A 13,825-nucleotide genomic window follows, 5' to 3' on the forward strand; every position below is an offset into this window, starting at 1 on the left:
TGTCCTAAGGAGAGAGAGAGAGAGAGAGAAACCATCCAAATGCATCCAATTAGGAGCTGGCTAAGCTGGACCTGTAAGTTACAGAATCTGTAACTTAGCCAGCTCCATAAGAAAAAAAACAACACGAGCCTGGCTTACTTTCCCGAATGGAAATTGAATCGAGCCAACCAAGCCAGCAGCAGTCCCGAAGATTCCGAATCTCAAGATACCCGTTAATATCTTTTTAATAAATGTGTTAGGCTAATGTTAAGTTACATGCATATACCTTACACTTTTTTTATATAAATAGTGAATGATGTGGGTTTATTTATTATTTACGTGAGAGGGTTGTAAGGTACATACATATAACTTGGAGGGATCCAATGTGTTAACGGATGGAAGAAATTGTAGAATTTATTTTATAATATGTGTAAACCGTGGTCCAAAATTCTTAACGAGACACGTGTCACGCGGGGTCCATCTACGGTTTTCTGGATACCGCACCCCATTGGGTATTGTCAGTTAATAAAATGAAATTAGTGAAAATAATAATCACGTCACTCATATTCACCAAATATAAATTGATATCTAAATAAAATAAAATTCCAAAATATGTAACGTTCAAAAAGTGCTTAACTTCAAATATTTGAAGTATGCATAACAAAATAGGTTACACACGTTTTTGCGTGATTATCAAAGATTGTATTATGATTTTGAAAGAGAAGGTTTATAATAAAGTCGTAAGCATTACAATATGACAATGGAGTCAAATAATTTTTAGAGAAAAAGAGAGTTATGATTAGAATTAATTAATGTCAGATTTTATAGTAAGATCACAGTCTCTCATTATCGGTAACAAAATTATAGCTTGACCCGTAATCTGTAACTGTAGAAAACCAATCTTTTCTTTACCCCTCTCATCGTCATTTGATCTCCCAGCATCAGCAAAACCCTCATTTAACAAAAGAAAATCACCATTGGGTCCATTTTTGGACAAAATATTCTATCATTTTTCGCCCTCTCAGCACAAAAGTTCTATCTTTTTTACTGGGTTTGCAAAATCGTACAGCCTTTTGTAATATTTTTCAGCACATAGTTCTATATACCGTGCTTCTGCGTGTTCTCTTCAACGAATTAGTTTTATATTCACGATTAAACGAAATAGGTGGCATTTTTTTACTATTCTTGCAAGTAATTAACCAGGGAGTTGTTGTTTCTTTTTTTTAAAATTTGTTTCACGTTTTATTAGTCTTTTGGTTTCATATTTCGAAGTCCTTTGAATAGTAAACGTTATGTGAAGGTTTGCATAATCTTTGTTGATTTTTGCGTCCGTTTAGTGATTAAATTTGCTAATATTTTTTCCCCTCCACCTACCATTCTCTGCGTGTGATTGACTAGTGGGCCTGTTTTCTTTGGTTTTATTGGTGTAAATATATCTTAATTTTAGCATTTTACAGTTGATAATTTATAAATTGTTTTGGACTTTGGTGGCATTTAGCCACTCTGTTTCGACCCCAGGATCTTGATTCTGGGAGGTTTTGTTTGGGGTGTTTGTAGTTGTGGGTTTCTGACTTTTTGATGAAGGGTTCTGGAGCTCTTTGGTGATTGTTAATATTCGGGGGTTTTTGTTGAAGGGTTTTAGGGATAGTTTGATTTGGAGTCTTTGGGAATACGGGGAATTGTTTGCTGGTGGGTTTACTTGTCGCTATTGTTGTCTCTCATTTTGAGGTTTTGAATTTTGGTGATTCTATTGTTATAAGGTTTTTGAGTTGTTGGTCTGGTTAGCTGCAATTGCTGTTCAATTCAGAATTTTGAGCAGTGAGAACTTAGATTAGGTTGAGTTGTAGTGGCGATTTTAGTGGTGATTTTTTTGTTAAAGCTTCGTATTTGATACAATGAGGAGTAATGGGTTTGATCATCCACTAAAAGATGTAGACAAGGAGGAAGGTGTTGGAGGGAGCAAGACACTTAACAAGGACTTGTGGCAGACTGATGGTATTGATGAACCAATGAACATGGAATATATGTCTTCAGAAAAAGAATACAATGCACGCGCTTTTCAGAGTGTAGAAAAACAGAAGACAAATTCCTTGGAGCAGTCACCAGTTGTGGGGATTTCTCTGTCTAAAAAGGAGGATGTTCATTCTTCACCTCGAGCAAGTTAGTATCAGAAAAAAAATCTTGTTTGTATTTATGCATTTAGAGCTTATAATTGACATTGCTAAATCTTCTAGGTGAAACTTTTACAGTGGTTAATTTCATTGGATGCTCATTACCAACAATTTAATTTATTATTGAATTATAGAACTTTAGAGTGTAATCTGGGCTGCACATCTTGATTCTGTAGTTTTGTGATACGCAGCTGAACAATTACTTAGTTGTTTATTCGCATCTTTTGGTAGAGAGTATAAGTTTATGAAACAATACTTTGTTTTTTGAGTATAAAAACTTAATGGCCAAACTTCAGAACTAGATAAATGATGAATGTTATCACTTTCTTCATCTACAACCTTTATTAAGATGTTTACTGACACCATATTATCTGCTGTTTGAAGGTTTGGATCATTGCATTACTGCACCTATTACACGTAGAGATTCACTTACTGATATGAATGAGTTCAGATACTCAAGGTCCATGACAGAGAAGAAGTCGATGCCGAGGCATGACCTGAAATTGGATAGACTGTCAGATCGTGAAAAGGTATATAACAAAAATCTCATGCATGTGACGAGTTTTTCTGCTCCTGCCTACTCAAGAGCATGAAAAGGTAGATAACAGATTCACTCGCACATGACTGCAAGTTTAAATGCTATTGCTTGCTTGTATATGTTCAAGTTTATCATGATGCAACAGATGCCAATGTGTTTCCTAGATGTTGCAATACATATCTGGCTTATTTCTCTAACTGCATACATAGCACACTGAATGCGCTTCCCCCTGATTTCTTTTGAGGGAAAATTATAGCTCTTATATTTGATCATCCTATGTCAATTTAATCCCTAATGTTGAGAAAGAATATTGAAAGTATCGTTTTATGGACTTCATTATTTTGTAATTTAACAATTGTGGAACTTTTTGTCTGGTTCTTTCTCTTGTAATGAAGTGGTTAACTAGTTCTTTCACATTTTGGGACAATCTGTTATGGTTTTTTGGTTAAACAGTCATTCTTTTACGTTCTTGATTATGGAAGGCGTAACAAATGCTTAGCTTTTTTTTATCTTGCCCTCAATGTGTCTGTATTTGTTTCCAAAGTTATCTTTCTTCTATGATACATGATTTCTACAAATCTTTTCCCCTCAGAAAAAGCTGATTGTGGAACTAGTCAGGATTCAAAATGACGGGACTGTAGAAGTTGATTTAGATAAAAGCGCACCTGTAGCTTCGGAGTTTTTGGAATTTCAACCTGTCGAAGGGCCACCTATCATTTTGGATGACACCAGTTTTTCTGATTCCAAGAAATCGATCCCAAGATTGAATATTGCCATACTTGTGGTTGGAACAAGAGGAGATGTACAGCCATTTCTGGCTATGGCCAAGAGACTTCAGGCATGCTTGACATGATTCATTTTTCTTCCAGTTCATGTTTGTTAATATTTGTGCTGTCACCACAAGTTTTTATTTTCAATGTAATCTTATTGCATTATGTAAGAGGTTAGAATCAACTTCTTTTGAGATTTTATTCTATGCATAAACCCTTTTGAAGGTTTCATATTGAGGCTTCTGCATGATTTGAATTATTGATCACTGTGTGTGAGTTATGTCTACATATATGTGGTTCCAATGACGTTGTATCTTAATTGATCTTCCAGTATTTAATTTGTCGTAGAAAAGCCTAGATAATTACATATTTTCTGTAATAGTAATCTAATTATTTGTAGTAAAAAAAATGTGGTTGGCCTTTTTCCGCAGGAGTTTGGTCATCGTGTTAGGTTGGCAACCCATGCTAACTTCAGGACTTTTGTAAGGTCAGCCGGGGTAGACTTCTTTCCTTTGGGCGGTGATCCTCGGGTTTTGGCAGGATGTAAGAGGTCCCTTACTTGAAATTTTTTGTTTTAATCTTTAACTGCAATATACTTTTCTTTTTTTTTTGGTGGCTATTTTTTTATAGGATCCATGATTTATTGTTCTTTGTTAGGTAACTCCTTTGTGTTCTTTTCTTTTAGATATGGCGCGGAATAAAGGTCTGATCCCTTCTGGACCGGGAGAAATATCGATACAAAGAAAGCAGATAAAGGCCATTATAGAATCTCTTCTTCCAGCATGCACAGATCCGGATATAGAAACTGGTGTACCTTTTAGATCTCAGGCAATTATTGCAAATCCTCCTGCTTATGGTGAGCCCATGGGAATGGAATGCTGTATTTTGCCTTAGTTGTATAGTTAAATGTTTACAAGAAAATTTGTAATTGTATTTATACATAAGAAATTTAAGTCCATCCATGGGGCAGTTGAACATGAATTTTACATGAGGTCTACTTAAGCTGGAAGTTTGGGCATGTATGTTTCTCAAATCCATCTGAGTCCACTTTGATAATTGAGTCCTTGCTCATCCCTCATTGGTGTGCATAATTTTGGATCTTGATGGCAGCTGCTCAAGTGAAAATATTTGATAGAATATTTATTTTAAGACCTTTAATTTGCTATTTAAGCGTGAATGGAATTGAAAGCAGAAAAAAGAACTGATTCTATATCCATATGTTTTTTCATGGTGAGGTATCTCTTTAACCGAGCATGAAAATGATATTTGCTTGTTTCTGAGAGGGAACAATTATGCAATAAGGATATGGAGCCAAAAGAGGAAGAACTTTTATGAAGATGAGGGCTGCAAATGAAATGCATCTTAAAATCATTAGATAATCCCCAGTTGTTGACTAGTTAATAAATTACTTTCAGTTGTCTTTATGCAGCTCGAAGTCATATATGATTTCATCAGAATTTAGTCATTCATGATAACATTTATGAACTTACACTGCAATTTTGATTTTTCATCTCATTGATCTCATTCTATTTTAATTATTGATATATTTTTTTGAATGGTGTAACATTAAATTTTGACATCTTCTTTGGATTGCAGGGCATGCCCATGTTGCTGAAGCTCTTGGTGTGCCCATTCACATTTTCTTTACGATGCCATGGACGTGAGTTTTGACTATCCTTGCACGTCAATATGTGTTTTATATTGCTTTTGTAACCCTAGTATGAGGCTATAAATGTCGAACATTTTTAAACTTGAATACAATTTCATTGATAAAATAATAGAACTCAAAATAGTATTGTTGTTCCCTGACCTATTAGCTTAAGTTTTTGGGTTGATTGCTTTTTTAATCAGTATTTGCGTTGGCCTGTTATAGCTTAAAATGTACCATTGGGATTTTATCTGTTAACATAAGCTTTTGAGTATGATGATAACTTAATAAGTACACTTGAAAAACAATGAAATAGTTTAATTCTTTCTGGTGTTAAATTCTGTGACATTGTCTGATACTGTTTTTACTAGGTTGAAATTATTCAAGCATAACATCACTTCTTTCCTTGAATTATATTTGGAGAGAGTATTTGCAAATTTTTCCTTTCAAGTAACTTAAATTGGTCTTCCATGTCTAGAACAATGAATTGGGTACGTGTCACTTGTGGTACCTTGACTGAAAAGAATTCAAACTCTTGGGGAAAGGAGGGATTTGCTGAAAAATATGGCACGCATAAATCCTTTGTGCAAACATGATTACAAAAACGTTGACATTGTTAAAGAACAGGGTTGCTGCATTCTGGATTGTCATTTTCTGACTGTCATGAAACTAAAAATGCAGCAGGGCAATTTTAAATTGTAAAATGGGGAGATATAGAACAAGAGCTAGTATGAATCGAAATACGCATGAGATTAGTCATGGACAACTGCATGTTATTGTCAAAACCTGGTTAATATCAAGTAAAACTTTGTTTGAGACTTCCTACTTACTTCTATTCTCAATAGACAGGCCAACTTATGAATTTCCTCATCCGCTGGCACGTGTACCCCAAAGTGCTGGATATTGGGTATGTTCTTGACTGTGGCCAGTCCACCTTTTTTTCTCTTGCCTTTTTCAATGTTGGTTTTTCCACTTTGTTGGTCATGCCTGCTTACTTGCATTGACAAATCTGCCTTTACTGTCTCATACTTGCTGAATCCAGCTTTCTTATATAATTGTGGATTTGCTGATATGGTGGGGCATTAGGAGCTATATTAATGACTTCAGGAAAAGGAAGTTGAAGCTTCCCCCTATTGCATACTTCAGTACATACCACGGATCTATATCTCATTTGCCAACAGCCTATATGTGGAGTCCCCATCTTGTGCCAAAGCCAAGTGGTGGGTTTATTACTGACAATGGAAATATTTGCTCTTTCTATGGGATTGACTTCGTTCGCCTATTGCAGATTGGGGCTCTTTAGTTGCTGTTGTTGGATATTGCTTATTAAACCTTGGGTCAAAGTATCAACCACAAGAAAACTTTGTTCAGTGGATTCAAAGAGGACCCGAACCTATTTATATAGGGTTTGGTAGCATGGTATGTGACCTCACTAGAGCTTATTGAAATGATTTATAGTTCAAATTTTCTTTGTTATGTTTTCTTATAGTTCCTTGTCATTGTTGGAGGCCATCAGGCCAATAAACTGCATTTTGATGATTTAGTGGGAGGGTTCCACATTCCAGTCAGAGTAATTTGACGCTATAGACCTTTTTATGAGAAGGAAATAATGAAAATTGGAACCTTCTCTGATCTTTTGGATTTTGTACTCTTTTGCCAGTGAAGATTACTGCAAAATTCTTAGACACTACACAAAAACAGAAGTCAAGAACACTAGTCTTGGAAATTCATCAGAATCATAAAGGAGTAATTCTGATTCCCTTTTTTGGGCCTCCGACCCCCTGTTAAAATAATTTCTAATTTTCCCATTGCTGATGGTGTCCTATGTTTTCTTTAATAATACTCTACATGTAATTGACTTTTGTGCAAATACTTTAGCAATATTATTGGATTTTTTTTTTCCTTTCCCCCTGTTTCTTTTCGTGAATGTTAGTATTGAGAATGCAACTGTTACTTGTTAAGCCTCTTGAAGATCCCAAGAAAACAACAGAGATTATATTGGAGGCACTGCGGGATACCGGACAAAGAGGAATTATTGATCGAGGTTGGGGAGATCTTGGAAAGAGTATGTTGTTTCCTTTATGTTTACTGCTTTCTGGTTAGCTGGTTGATGCTCAAAGATTTTGCTGCATGGCTAGGGAATAAGTTTCAAATTATAGTTTCTGGGTTGATGTTTACCAAATTTTGCTTCATGCCTACCAGTGTACTATAGATGTCATAAAGGCTGCAATTGCACTTAAATAAGGAACATTAACTGAAGATTTTTTCATTATGATTTATCTTTTTATTTTAGATGCATTTACCTTTGTTGATTGGTGCTTTTCATCAACTCAGGCGATACTTCTATCTTTCAATTGATTACATTTTAGGGAATCTTTCATTTTCAAACTATTTGGATCAAATATTCAGCGGCAAGGATCAAATTACAAATATTTGGAAATCATAATAATTTTAGGTTTTTCTAATTTTCAAATATTATTACAACAGGTTCTTTGTGTTGTATGATGTGTTTGATTTGTGTGTTTTCCAATAAATAAATAGTGTAGGTGTCTATTGCCAGTTTTGAATATTTTCACCAATGAGTTATGCATTTCCCAACTTTTGCTTCTTAATGCTTGTACTGTCAAATGATGATATTCTCAAGGGCCAGCTCCCAGAAATATTGAAACGTTGTAAAGTATCTCATATGTGTATTTAAAATGACATTATTATTATTTTTTCCTATTTACAAGAAATAGACCTGTGGAACATCTCTGACAAATCATTTTGCATTCTACAGTTACAGAAGTTCCTGATAATATATTCCTTCTAGAGGATTGCCCTCATGATTGGTTGTTTCCTCAATGCTCTGCCGTGGTGAGCTTTCTTTTATCCTTCCTAAAGTGAATTTCTTTATGTGGATATATGTGGTTATCGCTACTTCAGTGTGTAGCATAATTAAGGAATGTATGTTCAGAAAAAATAGCTGATTGTGGCAGCACCCAAATTAGAGGTAAGAGGAAGAATTTTGTGGTAGTGAATAGAGATGTGTTCTTAGTTTTGAATATGGGTGGACTTATAACCATCTAATATTGACTAAATAACATAAGAATTTTATGGCCGATTATAAAGATTTTAAATCAACAATTATACCTCTAAAGATAAAACCAAAAAATGCTTCGTGTTGCTGTTGAAAATTAGTTGTTGAATATGACAAACCTGAAAGATAAAATGAATATCAAGTTGTAAAGTTGTTTATTTTTTTCCTCTACCGCACTAATAAAAAACTTCTAAGAGCGTAAAACTTATCAAGCTATTTGGTGCGAGTTACAAGGCTCCAATCTTTACAAAAGGCACAAACACTATATATATGCTGGAGTGAGAGTAGAAAAAACAGTGTGTAAGGCATGGTTCGCTCTGATCCTCCCTGCCTTACGTCGCCATGGATGATGTGAAATTTTTATTAGTGCATTCTTCTTTGAGTGCAATGCAATTATGTTTGTGAAAACTCAATTAACTTGAAGCCTTATGCCCTGGATGTGCAGGTTCATCATGGAGGAGCTGGAACTACAGCTACAGGGCTAAAAGCTGGGGTAATATTCTGTATTTTTTTTTCATTATTCTTCTGTACTGCATTCTGAAATAGATCTTTTCAGATGAGTCCATATAGTTAGATCTTACGTTATGAAAGACACTTGGTCATATGTCTGACTGTTTGTAATAGAAATTATTCAACTGGCTGATCTTGTCTAACATCAAATTTATTAATTACAGTGTCCAACAACCATAGTTCCTTTCTTCGGAGATCAGTTCTTTTGGGGTGACAGAGTGCAGCAGAAAGGGCTGGGACCTGCACCAATACCAATATCTCAGCTTACTGTTGAAAACCTTTCAAATGCTGTAAGATTTATGCTGCAGCCAGAGGTAATTTTGGAGTTGGCATTCCTTTTTCAGAATCTGAAAAGTGACACCCACCAGAGACTTCAGAGATTTTGGTTCTTAACTGGACTTTGACTCTCTCAGGTGAAATCCCGAGCAATGGAGTTAGCGAAGTTGATAGAGAACGAAGATGGTGTTGCCGCTGCAGTTGATGCATTTCATCGGCATTTACCTGATGAGATACCAATGCCTTCTGCGTTACCAGAAAAAGACGACGGGCCTGACCCTTTGCAGTGGTTTTTCATTCAAATTGGAAATTGGTGCTGTCAGCGTTGTGGTGGTGTGTAAACTTCGTAGGTCAACCTAGTGTTTTATAGGTACTGTTTTCCCTTTCCAATTTTCTTTCTTTATATTTGTTCGTATCATTTTAGTTGAGCAATCCATTCTTTCATTTGTGGCTTTTATGTATGGGTTTTCTTTCATTCATGGCTCTGATGTACCTGTTTGATTGATAGGAATAGAAAAAGAAACACACAGGTGTAGATTTCTTATTACATTTGCGGTAGTATCATGTTTCTCCTGCCTGTGTATAATGACAGATCATTTTGTTATAAGTATTATCGACTTAAGCTTGATTATCAAATGTATTTATGTGCTGTCTAGCTTATTTATGTTCTGATTGAACAAAATATCATGCCCATAAATGTGAGCAGGATTCGAATCTCACAATTCCTACTTATAACCAAATAATTATCCAGTTTAATGATAAGGATATTATCCTATAACTACGTTTTTTTTTATGTATAATTTTGTCACCAAAGTTTTCTGGCAATTGCCTTTTTCCATTTCATGTTTCAGTTTTTATCTGTTTATCATCAAACCATTAACTCCATTAAGAAATTGCTTTTAATAGGGGTATTTTAGAAATTGTAATATTTTTAGTATTTTAAGAATTTTATGGGTTACATGTAATTTTATCAATTGATTATTTCAAATATATAAAATAATCAATTGACAAAAACATTATCTCTTTGTATATAATTAATTTTATATTTTTTATTATCCGAGGATTAAATTGTACTTACACAGTTTAGGAGTAAAATAGTAAAATAGACTTTTACTTAACTACTACTAAAATTATGTTATTTTTAACAATTTGATAGAAAAATGATAAAAACTAAAACATAAAGTGGGAAAAATTCAGTTGTCGTAAAATTTTGGTGAGAAAGTAAAATGTTAGAAAATATTTAAGTGGTAAAATAATAGTATCGATGTTAATAGAAACAATTAAAATAAATAAAATAAAACGAGCATGAAATTCAATCATACAGCAATGTATCTATAGTATATTATACAGCAACTATACGAGTGTACATAGTAGAAAGTTCCTCATATAATATAATGTGTATGGCTAACTTGCTACTAAAATAGCAAGATTTACACCCATTAGTGATTATTTCTTGTAAAGTTTGATATCTCTCCATCTTGAGTCCATGTAATTGCTCGAGCCTGCAGGAGCAGCATAAACACCGCATTTGAAATACAAGTCTCCGGGTCCCTGATCATTCACCACAAACTTCTGTTCGCCGTCGATGAAAACTGTGATCTTCCCTTTTCCCACATCATGAATGACATTGAGTCTGAACCATTTATCGTACAGATCTGTCGCCACTACGTTGAATTTATAGTATTTCATATCTCCATTATAAATTCTAAGTTGCAGGGTTGTGGCTCCCTCGGATGCTCCATGAATCTGCATAATTGTTACGCCGGATGTGCCTTTTGGGACATAAGCATAGCCCTCAAATTGCCAAATTCCGGATGAGTAATCATGTCCCTGAAATAGAGTCAAAATACTTGAGAAACGTACTGAAAAATTTAGCTTATGCCTTAAGGAACAAATTAACGTGAACCTTTCACCTTTATGCGTACTTCAGTACGCGGTCTGGTGCCGCTGCTAGACTTGAAGGGCTTGTCGTGGTTGTAAACCCAAAAACTTCGTACCCCATCTTTGTAACTGTAACGAGTTCCCAGGGGTTCGTTGTAAGGTTTCTGTAAGACGAAATTATCCTCGGCTAACGCCACTTCAGCGAATCCATCGGTAGGATCAGCGCCAAAAATTTGATGGCATTTCATAGAGCATATAACAAGTAACAACAGGAAGCTGTAGTGGCAAGACTTACTCATTTTCCCAAATTCTTCTGGCAAGTACAGAACCTGTGAAGCTAATTACCACCCCAGTAGTATCTTGGATGCATTTTTATAATCAGATTTTACAGGGGGTTTTTCGAGTCCAAACAATATTGAAATCAGCTGGTTAAATTTATCTTCTTGTTGCGGGTAAATAAAGTAATAGGAAAACTTTTCGGCAAGTTTCTGACCATTGACTGCTATGACTGTTTTTATCAAATCAAAGTGGGAATTATGTGCAAAGAAAATTCAGCCAATTATTGTGACCATTGATAGCGAGTCTTAGGAATACAACATTGTTGTCTTTGTAAATTGTCATATAGCATCACTTCACTAGTTTATCCTACAGTATCCACGTCATTTAGAGGCTTTGCTTTGTCAGATTAAATTAGTTTATATTATTTTTTACCTTATCCTTGACGGTATAGCTTCGCTCTGAGAGAATCAAAATCATTTTCGATTGTCACTCTTTGCACACACATAACCGGAATAAATTTTTATCTTGCAGTACGAGTGATCTAAATTTTTATCCAGAGGAGAACGATTTTATTATATACATGTATGTATCCTATTCTTCAGCTTCCAATTTCCACAAGTAAACGGGAGACACCACATTATGTTTCCATTTCATCAAATTCATGTTAATGTTATCCTATTCATATATAAAATCCCACATAACAGATTGCCTTTTTGACATTTTTGACACCACCATTAGAAAAGGCTAAGGTTCGTCATCCTTTTTTTTTTTTAATCAATGCTTATGCTCTTGATTTTCTGCCCCCATAATTTATGAAACTGCTAAACAAATTTAGTGCAAGTTTGGGCATCGATGGATTTTGCTTAAAACATGGAAACCCTATCATACAGGCTTTTTGTTCTCTGCTTGTTTCCATTTCATTATCACTTTTGCTCATCAAACTGCCATCACATTGTTGTTTATTTGCTTTCCATAACTAACCTCAATTTCTAATTGGAGAATGATGCTGCTGCCAACTTTGTCTTTTGTAGCATTGAGAAGCCTAAGGTTATTTTGTTTGATTACTTAAAACTTCTTAATGTTGACATTTCTGGCCCCAGTTTGAATATTTTGTCCAAATTATTGTCTCAACCCAAATTTTGGAAGTAATATCATTGATATTGGATTGATTCCTCATCAGACTTATGCATTATTTATTCTCTTAACGTTTTCTGAAGGGGGTTCGTTGTGTTCCTTTGGATGTCTCCTTGTTACTGTCGGGTATATGGAATCTAACGTGGGGAATATATTTGCAGTTTAATTTCCTAAATATATATATTGTACATTTTATTCTAAAAGGAGATCACACGCAGTGCTTTGCTGAATTGAAAATGATTCAATGACTCCAGGACATGCAATTTTTCCAAGCTCATTAACCTAAGATTTTCCCAACTTAATAACGCTTTCTGGGTGAAAGATGCTTGTAAGGACAGGAGCACCTGTTACATCCCCAAAAGTGAATACGAATCTTAAACAATCTATAAGTCTCTGATATCTCTACTCAGTTTCTCGGACTGGACGCCGGTCTATTAATTTCTTCATAGTCACAGCTCCAACGTTACACAATTTACACAACAGAGCACACAGCTAGCATCATAAAACCTCCGAAATTTATTTCTCAACCCAAGGTGATAACAATGAGCTACATTATTCTTAAGTTCAGGATTCACACTTCTTAAAAATTTTGATGTCTCTCCACCTAGACTCCATGTAATAGCTTATATTAGCAGGAGCAGCATAAACTCCACATTTGAAATACAAGTCCCCTGGCCCTTTATCCTTAGTAGCAAATTTCTGAACACCATCAATAAAAACAGTTACCATCCCACCATCCACATCATGAATGATATTAAGCCGAAACCACTTGTCGTATAGGTCCGTCGCCACCAGATCAAAGCTGTAGTACCTCATGTCGCCATTATAGATCCTTAGGATCAACGTAGTAGCCCCGTGAGCTGCGCCGTGAATCTGAGCTATTGTAGCACCAGAGGTTCCGTTTGGCACAAAACCATACCCTTCAAATTGCCACACTCCTGACGAATAGTCCAGGCCCTGCAGAAATTCAAAATATTAAAGAACTTAATAGCACAGAGCCACATCTTTAATCTTCTTTTAGAAACAAACAAACAAACATATTTGATATTTTGCTGAATTTAATTAAGGTTACGCGTATGCGGATTTCTGTGCGCGGTTGGGTGAGGCTGTTGGGATCATGAGGCTTGTCATCAGCATAGACCCATAATTTATGCACCCCATTTTCATAGCTGTAACGTTCTTCCAGTGGTACATCATATGGTCTTTGCAGTTCCAAGTTTTCAGGTGTCAATGCGACGGGGCTGAAGCCATAAGTGGGATCGGCAGGAGCATAACACAGAATGGCTTTGAACTTGTTCAGCAAAACCACGAGAAGAACAAAAGGAAGCGTGTAGCTTTTGGGCTCAACCATTTTGGTCAGTCACTTTGCCTGGACTTGAGAAGCTCTGCGAAGCACTAGCTACCAGGCAAGTAAATACATATATATAGCTCAAGTAACCAATTCTTCCAATCATGCCTTGCTATGAAATAATAAATGTTATCTTGTCCGCCTAATGTGTCAAGGTGACAACACTCCTTGCTAAATACAAATTTTAGGAAAGACCCACAACTATTTATTTT

At 35.4% G+C, this 13,825-nt stretch overlaps 3 protein-coding genes across 4 annotated transcripts; 1 reads left to right on the forward strand and 2 right to left on the reverse strand.

Annotated features, from left to right (window-relative positions):
• Positions 1 to 828: 828 nt before the first annotated feature.
• On the forward strand, positions 829 to 9,607 carry LOC102616566 (sterol 3-beta-glucosyltransferase UGT80B1). Of its 2 annotated transcripts, XM_006473003.4 has the most exons (14): positions 829 to 2,139; positions 2,535 to 2,680; positions 3,281 to 3,526; positions 3,890 to 4,001; positions 4,144 to 4,314; positions 5,055 to 5,118; positions 5,956 to 6,013; positions 6,149 to 6,326; positions 6,395 to 6,525; positions 7,069 to 7,171; positions 7,886 to 7,962; positions 8,631 to 8,678; positions 8,860 to 9,009; positions 9,109 to 9,607. In XM_006473003.4, the coding sequence occupies exons 1-14, from the start codon at positions 1,875 to 1,877 to the stop codon at positions 9,310 to 9,312; spliced, it is 1,953 nt and encodes a 650-aa protein (XP_006473066.2). In that variant the 5' UTR covers positions 829 to 1,874; the 3' UTR covers positions 9,313 to 9,607. The 2 variants fall into 2 exon arrangements, with proteins under 2 accessions (XP_006473066.2, XP_024951902.2); XM_025096134.2 differs by lacking the exon at positions 829 to 2,139 and having other exon boundaries at positions 2,599 to 2,747.
• Positions 9,608 to 10,175: 568 nt separating this feature from the next.
• LOC102617061 (citrate-binding protein-like) lies at positions 10,176 to 11,424 on the reverse strand. Its single transcript, XM_006473004.4, has 2 exons — positions 10,885 to 11,424; positions 10,176 to 10,801 (listed from the first exon to the last, which is right to left on the reverse strand). The coding sequence occupies exons 1-2, from the start codon at positions 11,149 to 11,151 to the stop codon at positions 10,418 to 10,420; spliced, it is 651 nt and encodes a 216-aa protein (XP_006473067.2). The 5' UTR covers positions 11,152 to 11,424; the 3' UTR covers positions 10,176 to 10,417.
• Positions 11,425 to 12,644: 1,220 nt separating this feature from the next.
• On the reverse strand, positions 12,645 to 13,681 carry LOC102613158 (citrate-binding protein-like). The gene is made up of 2 exons (XM_006473807.4): positions 13,338 to 13,681; positions 12,645 to 13,222 (listed from the first exon to the last, which is right to left on the reverse strand). The coding sequence occupies exons 1-2, from the start codon at positions 13,614 to 13,616 to the stop codon at positions 12,830 to 12,832; spliced, it is 672 nt and encodes a 223-aa protein (XP_006473870.2). The 5' UTR covers positions 13,617 to 13,681; the 3' UTR covers positions 12,645 to 12,829.
• Positions 13,682 to 13,825: the final 144 nt, after the last annotated feature.

This window comes from Citrus sinensis, chromosome 5 (genome assembly GCF_022201045.2).
Source record: "Citrus sinensis cultivar Valencia sweet orange chromosome 5, DVS_A1.0, whole genome shotgun sequence".
Lineage (NCBI taxonomy): Eukaryota > Viridiplantae > Streptophyta > Magnoliopsida > Sapindales > Rutaceae > Citrus > Citrus sinensis.

Bases quoted from the DNA above. Each gene is read 5' to 3' on its own strand.
- LOC102616566 (XM_006473003.4), top strand. From the start codon at position 1,875: ATGAGGAGTAATGGGTTTGATCATCCACTAAAAGATGTAGACAAGGAG. The intron at 4,315-5,054 runs GTGAGCCCATGG...TTTGGATTGCAG, and splicing joins TGCAAATCCTCCTGCTTATG to GGCATGCCCATGTTGCTGAA. The intron at 7,963-8,630 runs GTGAGCTTTCTT...CTGGATGTGCAG, and splicing joins TTCCTCAATGCTCTGCCGTG to GTTCATCATGGAGGAGCTGG.
- LOC102617061 (XM_006473004.4), bottom strand. From the start codon at position 11,151: ATGAGTAAGTCTTGCCACTACAGCTTCCTGTTGTTACTTGTTATATGC. The intron at 10,802-10,884 runs GTGAAAGGTTCA...ACTCTATTTCAG, and splicing joins GTACTGAAGTACGCATAAAG to GGACATGATTACTCATCCGG.
- LOC102613158 (XM_006473807.4), bottom strand. From the start codon at position 13,616: ATGGTTGAGCCCAAAAGCTACACGCTTCCTTTTGTTCTTCTCGTGGTT. The intron at 13,223-13,337 runs GTAACCTTAATT...GAATTTCTGCAG, and splicing joins GCACAGAAATCCGCATACGC to GGCCTGGACTATTCGTCAGG.